Here is a 21,509-nt window from a genome sequence, read left to right on the forward strand (position 1 = left end):
TCTAAATGAAATTCCATTAAATTTAATTTCAGCTTAGTTTTAAAGATATTCTAATTCCATTTTCCAGCTACAAATAATTGCAATTCAGCTTATCTAGTTAGATTTTTGATAGTTTGAAGCTAACTTCTTTATCCAATAATATAGCTTTTACTTAATAACTAATATTTTTTTTGGCTAGTTAGCTAATCTATCAGGCATATTAAAGTGTAGTAGTAAGTATTTATTTTATTTTTATTTTATTTATTTGGGAAAAAACAGTGACACATTACATTTTGACATGATATAAATACAAGCAATTATGAACAAATGTGTTACCGACGACATTTTCCACAAAATACTTTAAAGGCTCGAGCAGACCGGATGCGTATGCGTAACCACGCGCGTAGTCACGCGCGTAGTTACGGCGTAACCATGAGTTGTAATGTATGGAAATGTATGAGACAGGCCACACCGCTTGCGTAACGACGCGCGTGTCTACGTTACGCAAGCAGTGTGGCCTGTCTCATACATTTCCATACATTACAACTCATGGTTACGCCGTAACTACGCGCGTGACTACGCGCGTGGTTACGCATACGCATCCGGTCTGCTCGAGCCTTAAACAGGCTTATTTGCTAAGTATGCGTGTGGTAAGATTGTAGGTTTAATTGACGGAGCTCATGACTATTCCACAATAATCCACAACAATGTACTACATGGGAGAGGAAGCATCTGTTTTATTCCACAGCAAGTCTCATCTCGCAAACAATGGCGTTCACCGCTGATTGCCACATGGAATCCAGCTCAACGCATCCATGCAAATAAGATGTGACAATCCCCTTGTCACCACTCAAACAAAGCAGGCTTCATTACATCTATTTACCATCCCATTCGCGCGTACAAATAAACTCATTGTTCGTTCATTCATTCGTTCGTTCGTTCGTTCCATTCAATATCCGTGACGTCACTTCTAAACCGCGCTTTGGAAGTACATTTCTATTATGTTGGTGCAGACAAGCTGTAATTATATACGTCGGTGCGTCTGCGTCCTATTGTGTTATAAAGATTTAATAATGGAAGTGGATCTCCTCTAATAATGGTGTGGGTCATGTGCTAATATATCAATGACATCACGCTGCAATTTTATTTGACCATTTTTTCTGAATCTGCGAATCTTAAAATTGTATAAAGATATTGAATCAAGGAATTATTATAGTTCTGCATATTGTTAAATTATCAAAATCATTTCATAACTAAAGTTTTCAGCTAGACAAAAAACAATAGCTTATCACTTACAAAACCATCTTTATGACCTCGTCTGTATGACAAGAAATCTTTACCACAACAAAAATTACGAAACAATAACCTTACCACATCACACGAATACACTAGCGGCCAGCAAATTCGAGCCATTAATAAAAATAATTAACCTGCACCGTCGGAACACTTTGTAACTGTTCCCTTTCGTGCTGACGTTGACATATGCAGTGTAACCCTATGCTGCTGAGTATCAACGTGATGCGGGAAACAAGAGGTGGCCATGATTAATTTCAACGCAAAAAGGTCGGCAGTTAAGGGTTAAAAGATTAGAAGAGGGTTATGTGAAGATTTTAGGGTTAACCCTTCGGTAATGTTGTTTTGAAAGAAAAGAATGCGTAGAGGACTTAATTACTTGTTTGAAATGTTGATGTTTTTTTTTGTGTTTATACTTGGAAAATAATTTGTGTTTAGAACATCGGTATTTTAATGATTATCGAGTTAGACTTTAAGTTAGGTAACATTTCAGTATTTCGAGGTATAAGCCCTTAATAATTTTTATGCATTAATTAATTAAGTATAGTAGACATTTTTCATTCAAGTGTTCGAAAACTATGCTGAAGTAAATTAACCCTAACACATGTCCCGTAAATTCTTATAGAACTTCTTAGTACCTACTAAGTTTAGAACTTTGTTTATTAGTTTTAAACTGAGTGACGTTTAGACTAATCTAGTATACATTGGTATTGTGTGGGCAAGTCTTTAAGAATTTTATACACTTGTGTTAGGTAATATGCTTTGTGTATGTTTGACGATACAATGCTTTTACATAGAACAAAATTCTATCAGCTTGTGATTTGAAATGTTACTAATATTTACCTTTTTGTCAATTTTCACATAATTCTTCCTTATTTATAGCAAACGCTTAGGAAAATAAAGTATCTTAGAAAGATCATTTCAAAACAAAATTTAAAAAAAAATGTCATAAAATAAAATAACAGATTTTTTTGTTTCTACTAATTAATTCATAAATCTCATGACACAACTAGTTCAAAAATCGAACATGTTTTGTCATTTCAAAAACAGAACGCACAACGAGTTCTACGTTTAAAACTTGTTAAAACATACTGTATGGAAATGTCAATTCGATATTAAATTTTAGTAAAAGTACTGCTGACTTGTTTACGAGTATATGAAAGTGTATCGGAAAAAAATGTTCGGTGATAAACATCAGACAGTGTGCTTTTTATTATTATGACACTTGTATTTTATGGTTTGTTTTGTTCGTGTATTTTGACTTATCTCAATTTTATTTCTGGTCGGCAGAGCATGTTTTCTTTTTGCCGTCTGCCGTCATCTCACAAGTACATTCTTTCTAGCCATGTCGACTTTCACACAAACTATCTATCGTTTCTTTGGTCATCTTCTCCCTCTATAGGTATCCATCCACATTCATGTTCATCACCATCCTCACAACATGATCCTCATTCCTCTGCATTACATGTCCATAAAATGACAGCCGGCTTCCTTTGGTTATCGATGTCACTTTCAAAATGCCTCTTACGTACTTATTCCTTATTTTATCCATTCTCGTAACACCACACATTCCTCTTAACATTCTCATCTAGATGCCTTGAAAATTCATAGTAAAATCTCCTTTTCATTTCATCAAAAAACAATTCCATTACAACACAATCCAATCTGCTTATCAACACGTGTGTGTAAACGCATATTAATCATTTCAATTTCATCTAACACAGCCCACGGCACTACACTTGATTAAAGCTACGCGCTACGCCGTAGCACCGCTACGAATGTGCTCATTACCCGGGCTGACCGTGTAATGTCATGCATCCGGCGTAGCATACATATCATGTTTCTAACAATTCTTGTTATGATACGAGGTAACTAGTGCTGTTTGTTTGTTTGTGTATGAGATTGTGTGGTATCTGTATGAATATTTGCATAGGATTTTGACTTGCTTGGATATTTGATCTATACTTATAATAAATCTGTAGTAAAAAATAAAGTATTGAATGTATGTTTTTTTAAATAAAATTGTGAAAATATAAGAGAACTAGCTTTTGCCCGCAACTTCGTTCGCGTGGAATAGTGACTACCAGCAGATTTTTGATTTGACCAATAGATGGCGCTATATGTCCGGAATAATTTTTTTTTTTTTTGTAATAAAAACTATCCTATGTCCTTTCTCAAGTTTCAAACTATGTCTGTACCAAATTTCACACAAATCGGTTCAGTAGTTTAGGCGTGAAGAAAAGACAGACAGACAGACAGACAGACAGAGTTACTTTCGCATTTATAATATTAGTTTGGATTTATCATACACCATATCCTGTGGTCACAAAAGACTGGTATGTACTGAGAATACCCACATTAATGTTATTACCGTTTAATTCAGGGCAGCTAAATATCACAATTCAGCTTTAACACACATGAAATACCAAATCTCCTTTCAACAGTAAAATATTACCGTGACTAATTACCGTAAAGGCTCACTCAAAAGCCATTTGGCACGAACACACTAACTTACATACGAACACGCATGCGCGTAATAATAACTCAAACAAATGTTAATGTGATTACAAATTCCAGCATTTCCGCATTTAATTCCAGCCAAAAACAACAATGGTTAGAGAACACAGCGATTAGGAAGCTGCAGAAAGCAGTACATTTAATGTATTAGAGTTGATAAAAGTTTATATGTACCGTTAAATATTATGGACATGATGACTGGTTCTAGCTAGATTATCACCACGCTTTCTCGATGCGGTTTGGTAATTTCAGACTTGGACTACAGTCTAAGTTTCCTCGAGATTTTTTCTCTACCTTTAATCAGTCAGTGTCTAGGTAATACTTAGAAAGTGCATACACACTTGGAATAATTTTATTGGTACTTATCTGACCTGGACTCGAACCCTTACAGTCACTCTTGTGAGTCCGGCGCTTTAACCACTACGCCTACACGTTTTACATTGTTTCTAACCTCAAACTTTACAAAAAAGGTATACAATAACGGTATAAAAGTAACAACCCATAAATCTATGTAGTTGCAACGCTAAAATCGTCCATAAAATGATATTTCTATAATTAAACACACGCCGCGATTTAATTGAATCACTGAGCCGTGACGCGGATCGCGTTATTTTATATAAAACGTGTGAATTTCATTATCGACCGAATGACAGTGATGTGATCATCACTGATATAAAAAATAATGTGTTAATTAATGAATTATTTACACACATTTTTTACAAAATTAACTCAAATAGCGGTCTAAACTAAACTTAAATCGATATTAAGAAATCATTCAATACACCCTTTACCATTTTAATTACGAATATGACAATCCATACACATATTTACCTGCATTATTCACTTTTATTTTGACTCTAGAATTAAACTTCATTAACTCAATATTTGAAGTTAATGAAACTGAGTTCTGTATAATTATTTAATGATGCAATATTGCTTCTTAAAAATGAGTAAGTACAATATTATTTCAATCTGCTTAAAAGTTTTTATTTAAATACACTTCAATTTTTATAAAAGGTGTGATGTCAAAAGAAAATTAAGAATAGGGTCGCCTCGCTTGCCTTTTCAAACTCGGCAAAAGATACTGAAGATTCTTTTCTTTTAATATTAAAATCTTAAGACTTCGCTTAGCAGTACTTTTGCTTTTTATTTTAATATAATTTTAATTAAGATCAAATTAGGAGCACTGTTACTTCGAATGTTGAAGAATAGTTCTTTAAAATTGAAATAGTCTTGTTAGAATAAAATCGAAGCAAGACATTCGAACATTTTTAGCACGTTTTTATTCGGTCAGCCTGTATGTAACAATGAAATGGAATCTAAATAACTAATGTACCCGTCTTCCAAGGATCGTAGCTTCAGAAACATTGGCAGCTGCATGTAGTTCTGATGCCATGATCATATGGTACTGTAAGTTCATTAATGCATTGTACGTGTAAGTATAAAAAAGGCATGCATATGAAGGAACTCTCTTATTTCCTTGTAACCCTCGAAACGATTTAAACTTACATAAGGCAAGTGGGACATTTTGGCAACAAACTGTACTTTCCCACACGTGTTCTACATTATTACTGGCCTATATAATGACCAACGTAACGCAAAGGCCGTCTCTCATAAATATAGAACTTGGGTTTATCAGGTTTGTTACAAGAGAATTTTTGTATAAATAAGAACAGGGCAATAAGAGTAATGAGCCGGCCAAGGTGATCTGTACCTAAATAAAATCACGTTTGTGATATGGGTACCTCGTAAAATACTAATTTTATCATAAGTTTTAGTATTTGTTGTTAGATCATCTGTAAAAAATCCTGTCTATCTATTCAGTTGTTTTGGTGAAAGACGGACGGATAGACGGACGGCAAAGTCTTAGAATGAGGTCTCGTAACCGTTTTATTCTTAGGGTGCCGGATTCTATATAGCAACATCTGCCCTATAAATAAATGAAAAAGAAAGTCAGAGCAGCCCTGTATTGATTTCAATGTTTTTAAAGTGCATAAAGCCAAAGTAAGCCGTGCTCACGTTTTACATTTTGAAATAAATATTTCATTTCTTCAAGGAAAACAAGGAAAAGTAACAGAATTTTAAGTAATCCCGATGAATACTTTAATATTAAAGAAGATAACAAAGAGAGAACATTTTCAGTTTTTGTCAACAAAAAAGGTAATTAGCGTTTTAATGATACTTACACAACTAAAAGCATTACCGACAGCCCAAAAACATGTCAAATTCATCAGCTTTAAAAATATGAACTTAGTAAACGTAGGGTTATCTCTATAGGGTCCTCTATTGGAATTAATCAGTTCACCTGAACAAATAGTACCTACTCTAGAACTACTTATGTACAAACTTTTAAAAATCCTGTTTTACATGCAAACAATGATATGTTTTTTAGGATACTATTTACCATTTTATCTTTAAAGTGGTTGTGTTAAAGAATTAACAGAAATAATTTAACTGAACTAGGAGTCACTAAACGTAAACTGATTAGGTACAAGATCGGAGTGATCTGTAAATATACAATTCTGCTCTAACTTTTTAACGTATTTCCCTGTCCTGAAGACTATCGCGTGTTTCTAGTATTGGTGGAAGACAAGGTCAAAATGAGACACTCCATCCATTGGACTCTGGAGGTCATTAAGGTACGTGACGTCACAGGCAGGCGTGACCACGTTTTGCGGTTACCGTACATTGCTATTGACTAACGTGTTATTACCTACCTCCTTGTGGACCTATGTATAGTTGTATAATGTGTAATATGCTAGATAATTTCATAGACCATGAACTTTAGACCACGTACCATAGACATCGGATTGTTGTAAGGTTTTGTGGTTAATTAGATATTCTAAATATGAATATTGGTATTTATTCATATACTATTTTGATATAAATGAAAAACATGAAAATCCTCGGAAAAGTTAATTATAAACATATAGATAAACGCTCGCAGTGATGAATTAATACATTGTTTTTTATCTGTTAGTTTTCATATTAAAACTAACCACAGGAACTGTTAACTGTTCAAGAATACATTGTCATCTTAAAAGGCAAGTTTTTTTATTCTAACCCTCAAAACCTGACAACGTACGCATATCGCTGGAGTGTTTACAAGACTGCTGGAGAGCTTCTACTTAGAGCTCTCATGAGTTCACCACAACCCCAGCGGAGTGGGGTTAAGACTGCATTAGACGATGACTCCCGGTTTTGTTTCCAACGTACTTGTAACTTGGTAAAGTAGTTTTGAGACGCTCAAGTGAGTTTTTTTTTAATAAATCTGAGTATACTTTTGTAGAAGTGTTATTAAATACTTACCACTATATAACTTCCTTATTAAGGCAGTGCTTTAAATGAAAATACACTGACTAAACGTCTTACTTACTAGACATTTATGTTTAGACTTCTTAAATGCTGTGTTATTTGTCCTATCATTTTAATGGATATAAATACCTGTTTAAAGCACTATAATACTGCATTAACTATTTGCACTGAAAATTGTAATGTATTGACTCGTCACAGATGCATCAAAAGCTTCTTGGAAAACACATATTTTTCTCCATCCCATTACTTTACTATTTAAACAAAACTATCAACATTATTTAAAAAGCAAACCAGCCAGTAGCTTTAATGTAGGTAAATATCGAACTTAGTTTGTATAAACGAGATTGTTAAGTTTACTATAATGTTCATTATGAAGAAATAAACGATGCTTTTATTACACTTTCTTTCTTTCTTTCTTCAAATTTCTTCTGGTCTGCATATTATAAAAGGATTAGACTTACAATAAGCAGCCTCCCGTCTCGCGTTAATGGGCCAGAATTTAAATTCAGCGAAGAAAACGAAATATTATTTTCATTTGAGAAAAGAAGATAAGTCTTTGTAATATTAATAGGGTCATCATTTTCCTTTTAGTTACTGTTGATAACAGACAGAATGATCGTTTTTTTTACTATCATACTTAAACAAATGTGCTAGGAAGTGGCAAAGGGTGAAAAAGTGCAAATGTAGCCTAATTTAAAAAAGACTGATTCTAGCAACCTTTTGGTGCCTATAAATAGTTTTTCTTGAAATAGAATATTTTGTACGTAAATATTTGAAAGCTTTAATGAAAAATAAACGAGTAGTGAGTAGTGTGACGGCGATCCGTCTTCTCGAGTCGAAATCAATTAGAACTTTCAGTTTATTGCTAGTTTGTCTTATTCTCTGTTTGTTTACTTTATTAATAGTGCAAATATTTTTGCAGAAGACTAATTAAGGTATTTTAAGGTAAATGATTCGTATTAATCAATAAATGGTTTGTTATGAAATAAGTGATTCATTAAGAAACATAAGTTAGGCGTTTTTAGAGAATGACAGACTAGCCGATTTCTGAATTGGCCTATTTTTGCTATGACTATAATAAATAACTTTAGAGGTTCTTAGTATTGGTTGAGATTTCGACTATTTTTTATACTTAACCCCACGCACGTCCCCGCGGCCAGTGTCGCATGTTACTTTGCATGTTAGGTAAAAACTCAAGCATATTCTAGAGGGGTAAATGTTTTATGTACATTTTTGTAGAATTTTGCCTTGGCATGCCAATACTCAGAAACTCTGCCTTTGTCCCAGCCAAAACGCAACGTTGCGATTTTACACATTTTATCGAAATATCGATAGCCTTTCCCTGGAAAAAATGGGGTGAAATAATTTATTAGATGTTTGCACCATCTGCGGAAATCACTCATATCATAAAATCTGAAATATTTTCTTATATACCTCAACTAAATTGACAAAGTTTACCCTAAACGATATGGTCAGATTCCTTCTATCTAAACTTAAATGACACTAATAGAATTAGCATAACTTACTAACAAGAATGTCATTAACCGTATTTCTCATTGCATTAAACTATTTACATTTTGATTATACCACATACCGTACCAAATGAGCCTTTACAACACTTCCATTCGAATAATCGATTCAAACCGAGAAAAGACCCCACAGAAATACAATAAAATATTCGGCAGACTACAATAGGTACGTAATATCGAGTGAAATATTTCTATACGCCAGCAGCTGCATCAGACAGGCGAGCTATCCGAACGATCTGTTCCTGTAAGTGTTATATAGAAATCTCTGGGAACCGAATATTCGAATAAGCGGCCGATCGGATTCTTAGGAGTCGTAACTTTGATTCTGGTCGGGGATTTTTTTTTCCTTGAAGGATAGTTTTTGGGAATTAGATAGTTTAGAGACATGAGTTGCCTAAAATATGTGTTGATAGTGTGACAGTCTGAAGGAATAAGATGAAAAATATATGATAACAAGTTTTTACGAAATTATTAAAATCGGCTCTGACCTTTCGTTTGATTTCACTGAACAATACTTTTGTCTTGTTTAAATCACGAGGGCTTTACAATTACATTTTCAATCGACTTTTCCGAAAAATAGCCATGGAGGTTCACATAAAAAATCTTAAGCAACAATTTTAAATTTTTCGTGTAAAGAGGTCTTTGTTTTGGAGTATGGTTAAGGCCTGAAGTAGTTTTAACCCCGTGACCGCCACTTCACGCTTCAGTAAGTGCTTTCACCTTTCTCACGAATTTTAGAGGTAACAAAACAAGTTTTAAAACTAAACTTTTAAGAATCTGGTCCTAAAAGTGATCCGGCACATTAGTTTTAAGTGCCTTGTTCGGATAGTTTAACTTTATATTGATGGGATCAAAAAGATTAGAAAAAAACTTCAGTTTACTTGGATAAATGACTACATTTGCTGATATGAATGTTGAAAAGCTTATGTAGATATTTTAAGGCTGGCAAAGACCGTCCTAGGATTTTACTATGATGATAATGATTATTACAAGAAAATATTTAGAGTTTTTTTTCTACTGATGAAAGCTCTATATTTTCACTTCTTTGTTGAAAAGCTTTCAGATCTCAAATACGTAATCAATGTATGGCAACTGTCAGGACAGCTTGTACTAAAAGCTCTAGTGTTTTATCTAATTGATAGATGTTCAGCAGTAAAAAAGTCTAGACTCCAATTTAATTCGCAATTGGAAAGGATTCGATTAAATGGGAGCTGAACAAATTGCTTCGGATCAGTTGCTTTTGTTTTTTTTTTGTTTCTTTAACGGTCACATTGAAAAACATTTACGTTATTCGGTTTTGTGGCCTAATTCATTAACTTTTTTTGGATAATGGATCCCTTAGATGTGTCAAATTAATGTAAATGGAATTGTCGCTCAAATTTTATAATTGAAAAAAAAATATATATAATATTTTATTAAAAGCAAAATTTCATCTCAAAAGTGATAATAAAGATACCCTTTTTATAAAAGTGTGTTCTGTACACAATTCCCCGAACACATCGCTAGAATTTCTTTCTAAAAATCTAGAAATGTGATCGAATTTAGTCAGACATATTTATTTCGTTTTGCTCTTGCTACGATTATTATTATGTCAAAGCCACGCTGGGATTTATATTTTATTAAAAGAGCCGACATTACGCCCTTAGAAAAACAATGTTATTATAGAAATCAAACTGAATTTGAAAGGCATTCCACTCTATTACTTATATTTCAGTTCGTGTTCCAAGTCTTCTATTATTTTTTATATTAGCACTAATGCTGTACCTATAGATCCATTTTATTGTAAAAATATCAGTCAAAATTCTACCTATCATCGTTATTATATTGACATTACGTTTAGCATCGTGAGATTATACATCTATCTGGTAAAAGCTCCCCACGGTCGCATAGCGCGATGAAATTCCTGCCTCGCAAACGATATTTTCTATTCACACCTGACTGATTCTGAAAAATGTTCTCTTTTGTTACAGATTCGTTTATGCATCAAAAAATGAACAGGTCACACAAATGGGACTTCCTAGTAAAGATTTCTAGCAGAAGGTAATATAGCACGTTCCTCGACTCACAAGGCCTTACTCCCTCTTTGATAGGAAAATCGCCAATACATTTCCATTACGTATTAAAAGGGTTATTTATTGTTACAGAAAATTGGAGTATGAAAGGATGAATGAAGGAAACGCGCCCGTCTCGCAGATGAAGAATTATCGGCGGCTGTTAGCCAAATGCTTTGAAAGAATTTCGAAATTCACGGTCCTACCGAACAGTACTACGTGAAATGTAGCGGAGGAATTCAAATACATCAAAATGGGGCAAGCAGCTACACACGTGGACGCAAACTACACTTTAATAAATTACACAGAGGAGGTCATCGAGGATGACAGAGATGCTTGCGCTGTCGCTGATGATCCTAAATATCCAAGTAGCTTCGGAATAACGCTAGCAGTCCCAGAATGGGAGGCAATATGTACAGCCATTGTCCTTACTCTCATAATAATTTCTACGATAGTTGGAAATATTTTGGTAATCCTCAGTGTATTCACATACAAGCCGCTCAGAATCGTTCAGAATTTCTTCATAGTATCACTCGCCGTAGCGGATTTGACGGTAGCAATATTGGTGCTGCCACTGAATGTGGCGTATTCCATTCTTGGGCAGTGGGTGTTCGGGATATATGTGTGCAAGATGTGGCTTACATGTGACATAATGTGTTGCACTTCGTCCATTTTAAATTTGTGTGCAATTGCATTAGACAGATATTGGGCGATTACTGATCCAATAAATTATGCACAGAAGAGAACTTTAGAAAGAGTGCTTCTGATGATTGGTGTGGTGTGGGTTCTATCGTTAATTATAAGCTCTCCCCCATTGCTCGGCTGGAATGACTGGCCTGATGTCTTCGAACCTGACACACCCTGTCGCTTAACCTCTCAACCAGGCTTTGTAATCTTCTCTTCATCAGGATCCTTTTACATACCGCTAGTTATAATGACTGTAGTTTATTTTGAGATATATTTGGCCACTAAGAAAAGACTAAGAGATCGCGCTAAGGCAACTAAGATCAGCACAATTTCTAGCGGCCAAAATAAATACAGCAATAAAGAGGATCACCATGATCAAGATTCAGTGAGCTCTGAAGCAAATCACAACGAGCATCAAGGCGTTACACGTCTCGTTTCAGATAATGAGAAGAAGAAAAGAACTAGAAAACTGACACCAAAAAAGAAACCAAAGCGTAAATACTGGAGCAAAGATGACAAATCACAAAACAAATTGATAATACCAATTCTGTCAAATGAGAACTCTGTTACCGATATGGGCGACAATTTGGAGAATAGGAACACGTCGTCGGAAAGTAACTCGAAAGAAACTCATGAAGATGATTTGATCGAAGTCAATGAGACCGTGCCAGTGAAGACTCATCATAAAAAGCCTAAACCTAACCAACAAAGTGCAGTTTACCAGTTTATTGAGGAAAAACAGCGAATTTCTCTAACCCGCGAACGCCGCGCGGCGAGGACTCTCGGCATTATAATGGGTGTATTCGTGGTCTGTTGGTTGCCCTTCTTCGTCATTTACCTCGTCATCCCCTTCTGTGCGAGCTGTTGCTTATCGAACAAGTTCATTAACTTTATCACTTGGCTTGGATACTGCAACTCCGCCCTTAACCCTCTTATATACACCATATTTAATATGGACTTCAGAAGAGCATTCAAAAAATTACTATGTATGAAACCGTGAACGTGCCAAAGACTGTAAAATTGTGTAGTGGTTTATGCTTATAATGAATGATGCTGATTTGCTCAAAAGTTTTAACTCATTCGTAAGTAGATGTACTAGCAATGATCAAGTAACATATTGAAAGTTCGAATATAAGATTACGAATCTCAATGTACATTTATTGTATGCAAAAGTGTTGTAATGATATTAAATAAATAGCTAAATATACTTTCAATATTGTAGAGTAGTGTCATGTAAATATTTCAAGGTTGAATAGTGCATAGCACTTTAGATTTGTGTAAGTATGTGTGTAAATAAAATTTTGTGAATTGAACGAATTTGGACGAATCATTGATAACCAACGAATACTTTCAAATATATAATCCTAATTATGTACATACATATCTTGGTCCGTTTGTATATAAGTAATGAAAATATTTGTAATCTACAATATCTGTAACTGTTCATACTTACTTATTTTAATAGAACTAAACGTAAGAAAGTTATTTCAGTCGTTAGATAATATTGTTTTCACGATTGTATATCCCTTTGAAATAATTTGAGCCCTTATTTAAAAGGGATATTAGACTTGCAACAATTTGTTTCATTTTCTCCTGGATTGTAATAAAATTTGAATTTACTCTCGTGTTTCATTTCTTGCTGCCAACCAAGTTTAATCTAGGAACAAAGTTCAATTTAAGAATGAAAATAATAGAAGATTTTTTAGGAAAATTTCGTTGTTGTAGTAAATTGAGGTATTAGCTAGTTTGTACCTATCATAAAACTAATTTGTACTTATAATACTTCCTTACTTTTACAAAAATAAGAGTAATCTTTCAGAGAATGTTTCGGAAGCTGTGATTTTTATTCTTTTTATCTTCACATCGGGAAATCAGAACGTACGCGAGCGTAAGTATCAGAATTTTATTGAGAAAACCAATTCCGAGAGATCATTTTGCGCCAACTTGATATGTGATATTACGTCAGGGGCACAAAGTTAGAAGTAGAAAAATAATGCTTTACAATAGGTATTTGAGGAGAAATATTAATAGGTCCCAGCTATAGTAGGATATTATAAATCTTTTATTCGGTGCAAGAAATACTTCCCTCAGGATGAAAGTAAAAGCGCGGAAAAAAGCTATTCACAAATGAATGAAAAAAAATAGCAGAGGACATTTAGAAGTAGGTCCATGTTAAAACAAAGAATACTTTTTATTCGGGAGCGAGAAATACTTACCTCGGGACGCGAGTCAAACCGTGGGTGGTAGTCAATCACAAATAAGTGAATACTGCAGGAAAAAATGGCAACGGAATCAGGTACTTGGTAGCCATGCCGTATAGGATAAAAATGGCAATAAAATAAAAGCATACCATATTACCTACAGAAAAACAAGAAACGCAACATACGAAAGTACATTACCGTCATTTCTACAGAACAACCTTTTGCTTTATGCTGGCAACATCTGTCAAAAATTATTTACGATTCGCTACAGCACCGTTAATACGGTTTTTATTAAATTCCACCCTTTTTGTTTACGATTGTAACCGGTTTATCCGTACCTTTGATAAAGAACATTTTGTATGTGGATTACTGGGAGATGAAGAAAATGCTTTTTATTGTTTTGTTCGCACTTTATATAATGCTGCAATATAATGTATGAATGAACAACGAATGTTTGATATCTGTTTTTTGCTGAGTGACAAATGAAATACTTTATGAGAATGGTGATGTGCTTTTGCGTATGTTTCGCTGTGGAATTGATCGTTAAAATTGAAGTTAAATACTTGAAACCTCTACGAATTCTGCCTTGTCATTCGTCCATTGACTTTGACTGTATGCACCCATTATATGTAAGTATGTTCACTTAAGATAATAATACATACCACTAGTCTATTTCTAATAGACCATGGAACTTTAATTAGACTACGTAAGTATTTAGTTTTACAAACATCAAAATTACGTTTAACTTAAAACTTGCAAACAGTTAATTACACGAAGTTACACTATCTGATTGCCACCTTACGTGCACGAAAAGCTAAAAAGAAACTAACTCAGACTTCAACTAATTAAGTGTGGAAAACCAAGAATTCGTGCCCTGCGGTGCTAAACAGTGTTTGCAAGTAAAAACACAGTTTCTTCCAACAAAGTAGCGAAGGAAAATAGTGAGAAAATACCACGATAAAACAAGAAAAAACTAGAAAGAGTATTTTATAAAAGTTTACATCTGGGGTTGATTACAAAGCATAGATAAGCAAAACTTGACATAGTCTGTGGAACTAGCCGTTAACTTCTACTAAGATATGAACCAACACGCTTGTTCATTAAGAAATTTTCTCTTTTTGAATGCAGCTGAGACCAACAACTGTATAATCTCATTCTCTCGTTAGGATACAGAAATATAAATATAGTATAAAATATACCCGTCCTTTTGTCACCCGGAAGACAAGCTTCCGTAACGCAGATTTTCACGAGATGTATTTTATAATCGAAAACTGGGAAGTAAACAATGCTTGGAGTGAATGCTAATCGAGGTGAGAATTGAAACTCATTTGTTTTAAGTGTTACGAAATAAAACGAATATTTTCAATTTCTTGGAAAGGATGTCGCTTTTATCGAAGTTCATTTGAGATGATTAAAATAATTTGTCTGAATGAAAATTAAATTAGGAGTTGGATGTTAATTAAGGCTAATAAATGTTAACCTTTTATAGGGATTTTAAAAAAGGTATGTGTTTTTATCCAGGTTTTGTTGTTAAGGAAAAGAAATGGAAGAATATTATAAAGCTTAAAATAACTAAACAGAAACAAAATAAAGACGATTCAATTTACTTTCCAAATAAAAAATCTTTTTCACTCAAAAAAACAGTCTTATGTAAACATAAAGTTCTACATATAACTCACATTATAATCCTACCAGAAATAACAACACAGACCTACAACAAAATGGAAACGCATTAACCAAACAAAGTGCGCCCCATTCCGCTTCTTACAGAATACATTCAGATCAGATAGTCTATTTCCTAGTTAGTATGCACGCGGACTACAGAGCCATATCTTCCAGGAATTTATATCTGCGTTACGATAATGCTTCGCAAAGCGAAACAGAAAACTTTATGCTAAAAGCGTCGTGAAGAAACTTGTATGCAGATGTGTTTTGTAAGAAATAAATCTAGACTTAAAAAGGTTTGTATTTTTGGAGAGATTGCATCTTTTTGTTGTGTGTCTCAAAAATAGAATTGAAGATTTTAATAAGATAACTTTTCCACACATATAAGCAATTTTCAATTTGAAAGTAAACTGGCAGGATATAGATATGCGGAAAATACAGGAAGGCATAAAATAGTTGTATGTTTTTATAAAAAAAACGTATTCCTATTATCCCATAAGGTAGGTACGTACCTGTCTGACGTCACCAAATCCCATACACAAAAAACGAACTGAGTCCCCACTACGTTAACAAATCCATCTTTCACACCGCTAAGTACGAAATAAACCAACAAAAACATGGAAACATTATCCAGTAAATAGTTGAATCACTCGCAAAAAATACAAAGAACAAGCGACAGATCCCATTAAGTCGCGAAACACAAAACCTCAACAACAGTAATGGCGAAATGGCTGGCATCAATAAAGGGTGGCTGGGAAGATAAAAAATAAAAGAAAAGGATCCATGGTATAAAACTTTTTGGGGGTAACGCATCCTGTTTTTAGCTAAGTAAGGTGTGAAAGCAAAGCTTATTTTTTTATTAAAGTAGTGGTATGGTAATGCTTTTGGATTCCTGTATGACTATTCGGAGGATATAAAATCAGATAGTTGCGCCATTTTAATATGATCGATTCGTGAAATATATGAACTAGCTTAACATTTGTTTATTGCAGTGTAAGTAAAATAATGCTTATCGTAAGATTAAACATTATAATATATACGTAAAATAATAAACAGTTCAGCATAATTTTATTTTGCTCTCATCAGATTTTAAAGAAAGTATATCAAATAAAATGCACTTTACATAATGCTAAAATGTTCCCTCGTTGTCTCACAAACCAGAGATCCATTTTGTACCTACTTCAAACTACTTGTACTACAAACTTGTAACCGAAAAAGTTTAAACGGCTACACTTGAGGCATTGTGGAATAGTAGCTATAAAGTTTATTAAACGCGGCTATATAATATACCTCCAAATGAATTAAAAGGTACATAGTAACATTATTAATTAATTAATGCGAATGAAAAGACAATACTGCAATACAAACCCAAAAAGAAAAAAAGTAGTAAGAAAACCTCTCTCCATTTTATCACTGTCAAGAACTGATCAGCCACCGTGAATAGAATCCATAATCCATACCTTAACGAGAGCCTTGAAATAGACACAGCCCTCCAATTGCGAAACTTACAACACATTTTTTGTCAGAGGTGCAAAACCAACCAATCAAATAACATTGACAAACCGTGCCCTGTGATAACGGTTGGGAATTGGTCGCTTTTATCATCCAATTAATAATACCTAGAAATTCGATGTCCATAGTTTTGGAGTGGAATTCAAAATTAATTGGTTAGGCAATCAATCCATCCGCAAAAACCTGCTCCGAGCAGAATAGTTGTTGATCCCCGATAGCATTCTCATTTGAACTATTGTAATTGGCGCTCTGTTCGTTTGTCGGACTTTAATAGGAAATGTTTCATGTTGATCCTTTTAGCATCCGATAAAGCAATCAACGTCGTATATTCAAACAGCGGTAGCGTTGGAATTGGCAAATATAACTATTTCAATAAATATTGGGACAGTGAAATGAAAACCTCTATCTGTCTTTATCAAGGACAATCTTTATTTAAAAAAAAACAACACTGATGCATCTTAAAGCTAATAGTCTAATACCATTATTATAAAAATCACTTATAATGTAATCACTATATTCAACTCTTAAATCAAATTATGGTCCTTCTTGATCATATCAGCAGCTTTTTCTCCAATCATAAAGATGGTTCCTATAGGATTGCCTCTTGTAATTGTTGGCATCACACTGGCATCAGCTACACGGAGGGCTTTGACACCATGCACTCGCAACCGACCATCAAGAACAGTACCCATGGGACAAGTACTGGTCATGTGACTGAGACCAGAAGACACACACATTACATAACAACGCCAATATTCTCTGGTGTCTTTTCCAAATTCACTGCAAGCAGGGTAGGCATCAGACATGATGGCATCAACCTCTCTGTAGTAAGTAGTATTCATGATAGGAAGATAGTCGAAAATGTAATCGATGAGATTCTCAACGTCTTCCTTGTTTGAGAAAAAGCCGTTGAAAACAAGAGGAGGATCTTCGGGATCGGTACTCCTTAGTAAAACCTTGCCTCGAGACTTAGGATTTATGTTTAGAATTTCGTTGAAGGCTTGCAGTCTGTTCACACCTTGTTTGTACATGTTGTTGCAGATTTCGTCACTAAATCTAAAAGCGAATGTGCAGTAAAACAACATGATTTCTGCTGAACCTAGATAGGTTATTACTTGGTAATCAGGATAGTCAGAAGATTTGTTAAGAGCCACAAAACCTGTGAATGAGGATCCAGGTAATTCATAGGGACTTGGCTGAGGGAAAGGCTCTTTAAGCTTGTCCAGATTATGTATGAGGACTACACAAACGTGCTCTTGCAGATTTTCTCCAACAGGCAAATTGGACACTACTTCAATATTTTTACTCTTCAAATGTTCTTTAGGTCCCACACCAGATAACATCAGCAGTTTAGGTGTATTGAATGTTCCAGCAGATACAACTACTTCTTTCTTAGCCTTAAGAGTCAGCTTTTTACCGTCTTCTGTGAGAACTTCTACACCTATAGCTCTTTTGTTGTCATTGAATATGACTTTCGTGACCAAAGTTTTCTTCAGAACATGAAGGTTATGGCGGTCCTTAACTTGAGACAAGAATCCATAAGCTGAACTCTGTCGTGATCTTCCAGATATAGTAACAGTCTGTGCTGCATAACCTAAGGGGTGACGGTCGTTGAAATCTAAAAGAATATCATTTCCCAGTTCCCGGTATGCATCTAAGAATTTGCCAATTTCTGGTCTACTGTCCCGTGTAACTCCAATATTGCCATCAGTTCCATAGTATTGCCTATCAGTTGAAGCAAGTATTTCAGGGTCTTCTAGTTTTATAGACTTGAGGAAGTATGGTAAGACATTTTTCCACTTCCATGACTCATCTTTTACTATTTCGGCCCAAGAATCAAAGTCACGAGGCTGTCCTTTATGGTAGATCATGTAGTTGAGTGAGCTGGTTCCTCCAAGCATTTTGCCAAGAGTGAATTCATAGTAAGACTTGAGATGGCATACGTCTTTGTAACCATCATATTCTGCTGTGTAGTTCCAATCGTAGCGAGATCTCTTCAATAGGAGGGGTAAACCAGGAAGCTGTAAAAATGAAAAGTGTTTAAAAAAAATTAATGGCATATAATTTGAAACTAAATTATAAATGCTAAAATCTAATGATCATGTTTGTGTCACAATTAAGTCTGAAGATAGACGAGACTTCACTCCGGATTTAAGTAGTTTTGATGAAAAAATACACAGGTAATATTAAGACGCTATTGTAATTAGTTTAGTAAGTATACATAATAGGTAATAGGTTAGATAATAGCCGTTTAATTTTATTATTAAGATAATGTAAAAAGTTGTTTAAGTTTTAGTAAGGTAAGGGCCTCAAAATATTTTTTACTTACATCAGACTCAAACGGCGGATCGCCACCAGCCTCGATTAGCAGCACGTTGACATGTTTGATCTCTGACAATCTGTTGGCGATCAAGGCGCCTGCTGTTCCCGCACCAACCACAATGAAGTCGAAGCTTTGTCCATCTGTAAGTAAATAGTAAGTTTCTCACTTGACAGAAAATATTGTAAGTATTTACCACATAGAGAAATTGAATGCTACTAGTTATTGACTATATTAACTAACAAAATAAATAGTACACCAACTTAAAAATAGTAGACATTTAAATTTCTTAGAAAATCTCAATTGTGCAATTCTCAAACAATACCTACCTACCTTCTGCACAGAATTATTAATTAATTATTTATTAATTACAGTATTGTAGGTATACTTAAATAAGCATATAAATTATATTTCAATAACATTATTATAACCAAAACGAAAACTAACATCAGAAAACCTGACCTTCACAGAATAAAATCGTAGATGAGGTATTTATTTAAAAGAACACTACTGAACAATATCTACTTGGCACAATTGAACACTTACCATGCACGTTTGCTTGATGTGGCCACAAGTATTGTGTGAGATGCAACGCTGCAATAATCCTGAATGCTCCTTGCAGCAATTCCACCGTCTTAAATGTCCCTAGAGCATCCATCGCTCTCTGTAAACAAAAACAACTGTTAATTAAAACTTAGTAATAAAAATCCGAAACTACTGAACTGATTTAAATGACAAAGATAACCTAGAGAGCATGAGAAAGGATGGCTTCTTTTTACCTGGTTTCGGCAATTGGTTCTCCCAGGACGCGAGTAAACCAGAGAGACAAAACTAGTTATTTTTTACAGATTTTCACATGGGAGTTTGTAACCGCACAAACACTAAATTACTTTTAATTGTGATATTATGCGAAGGAGACGTTATATAGGTACTGAACACTGTTTGGTATGAGAACAATTCCATAATACTTAAGACTCAAGCAATGTACATATAACTGGATACTTATTTAATTGTTCAAGCGATATATACGTAGGCAGTACGTGATAGAATAATTGATTTATCTAAACATAATTACGTGATAAAACTGACACATAATATGCATTATTTATTTTGATTTTGACCTTGAAGAATACGTAATATGCTGATGTATGAGACACTGCATCACGTAGGTATTGATGCGTCTAACAATTAAAAAATCATTAATTCTTATTAAGAAACTAGATTGGAAGCGATATAATTATGCTGTATACATTAATAGTATATGTATGCTTTCCAGCGCTCCAAAATTACTAAACAAACACTAGTAGAGAATATAATAGTGTGTTTGAGCCGGTTTCCCCGCGGTGGCAAACGCCGCCCGCCGGTTACCGTGGGAAGTACTACTACCCATACTAGATGTAGAGGTAGAATAAAATATAGCCTATATTATTGAAGGATGGGCTAGTTACCCAGAGAAAGAATTGTACAAATCGGTCGTTTAGTTTACAAGCAAACAAACGAAAAAAGAAACGGGACGCTTCAGCAAATCTTAATTGTTTGTTTAATTGAAGCAAAAAAAAAACAAAAGTCTTTTATATAAAATACCTAAACGTTTTAATTGCGAACATTGCAAATCTGATAAAACTCTGCATAAATTATGAAAATGTTAATATTATGCATACACTGTTTTGTTGTTGTGTCGATCTGGAAAAGGTTGCGGATAAATATTCATAATCACTAATATCTTCCGTGTGTGATTTGCCTGCGTCCCGAGAGAACTTATTAGAAGAAAGCAGAAGGATTAAAATAACCTATATGTTATCCTGATAAAATTAATTGCAAGTTTAATAACGCTTGCTTAATTTTTTGGAAATTTACATAACCATGTTTTTGTCTACACACATACTGTTTAAACATCTTATTACTTCTTTGTATTTATTTTTAATTATTACATTTTGAACTATTTTAACGTAACTATTATTCTATAATAACTTAACTATATTATTAACTTACATTTTAATCACAACGAACTTGTATCCACGTCTTACTTCAACCACTTAAAATACAATAATAACCAAATGGAAATTAACATTTTTAATTTATACTTATGGGAAATAATAAAAACTGGCGAATTATTATTTAATTATGTTTAAAATATCAAACGAGTACCAGTTGAACTTTTTTTAGAGGAGAGTAGGGTTATTAGGTATAGTCATAAAACTTCTCTAAGAATGTATACTACCACTATAATAAAATAATTGATTTAATAATGTCACATCAAGAAGACTTTATAAGTATATGTAATGTATATTTTTTAATTATAAAAGTCACACTATTTACATAAAAAATCTTAGGAAAATTTATTCTCGAATACTCGAATAAATTACTTTATTCTGTGGTACCTAAATAAAAGAACGCCTACCATATTTGCACCTTTCTACTTTCGTTGTTTTTAATTTTC

General features: G+C 33.9%; 2 protein-coding genes across 3 annotated transcripts in view; one reads left to right on the forward strand and one right to left on the reverse strand.

Moving 5' to 3' along the window:
- Window positions 1–12,990, forward strand: part of LOC110378428 (octopamine receptor) — a 48,812-nt gene extending 35,822 nt beyond the window's left edge. The window contains exons 2-3 of the mRNA XM_021337670.3: window positions 10,604–10,673; window positions 10,778–12,990. Of these exons, the coding sequence (XP_021193345.1) occupies window positions 10,938–12,371 (1,434 nt within the window). The 5' untranslated portion in view covers window positions 10,604–10,673; window positions 10,778–10,937 and the 3' untranslated portion in view covers window positions 12,372–12,990. The remainder of the gene's footprint in view (window positions 1–10,603; window positions 10,674–10,777) is intronic.
- Window positions 12,991–17,186: 4,196 nt separating this feature from the next.
- On the reverse strand, window positions 17,187–21,152 carry LOC110378425 (ecdysone oxidase). Of its 2 annotated transcripts, none has more exons than XM_064035641.1 (4): window positions 21,062–21,152; window positions 19,616–19,733; window positions 19,079–19,212; window positions 17,187–18,770 (listed from the first exon to the last, which is right to left on the reverse strand). In XM_064035641.1, the coding sequence occupies exons 2-4, from the start codon at window positions 19,725–19,727 to the stop codon at window positions 17,274–17,276; spliced, it is 1,743 nt and encodes a 580-aa protein (XP_063891711.1). In that variant the 5' UTR covers window positions 19,728–19,733; window positions 21,062–21,152; the 3' UTR covers window positions 17,187–17,273. The 2 variants fall into 2 exon arrangements, with proteins under 2 accessions (XP_063891711.1, XP_063891712.1); XM_064035642.1 differs by lacking the exon at window positions 21,062–21,152 and adding an exon at window positions 19,849–19,942.
- Between the last annotated feature and the right edge of the window lie 357 nt (window positions 21,153–21,509).

This window comes from Helicoverpa armigera, chromosome 7, assembly GCF_030705265.1.
Source record: "Helicoverpa armigera isolate CAAS_96S chromosome 7, ASM3070526v1, whole genome shotgun sequence".
NCBI lineage: Eukaryota > Metazoa > Arthropoda > Insecta > Lepidoptera > Noctuidae > Helicoverpa > Helicoverpa armigera.

Excerpts from the sequence above, each read along its gene's own strand:
- LOC110378425 (XM_064035641.1), bottom strand. The coding sequence starts at position 19,727 with ATGGATGCTCTAGGGACATTTAAGACGGTGGAATTGCTGCAAGGAGCA. Across the intron at positions 19,213-19,615 it reads ACATCAAGCAAACGTGCATG|ATGGACAAAGCTTCGACTTC; the intron begins GTAAGTGTTCAA and ends ATTTACTTACAG. Across the intron at positions 18,771-19,078 it reads ATCCGCCGTTTGAGTCTGAT|CTTCCTGGTTTACCCCTCCT; the intron begins GTAAGTAAAAAA and ends TCATTTTTACAG.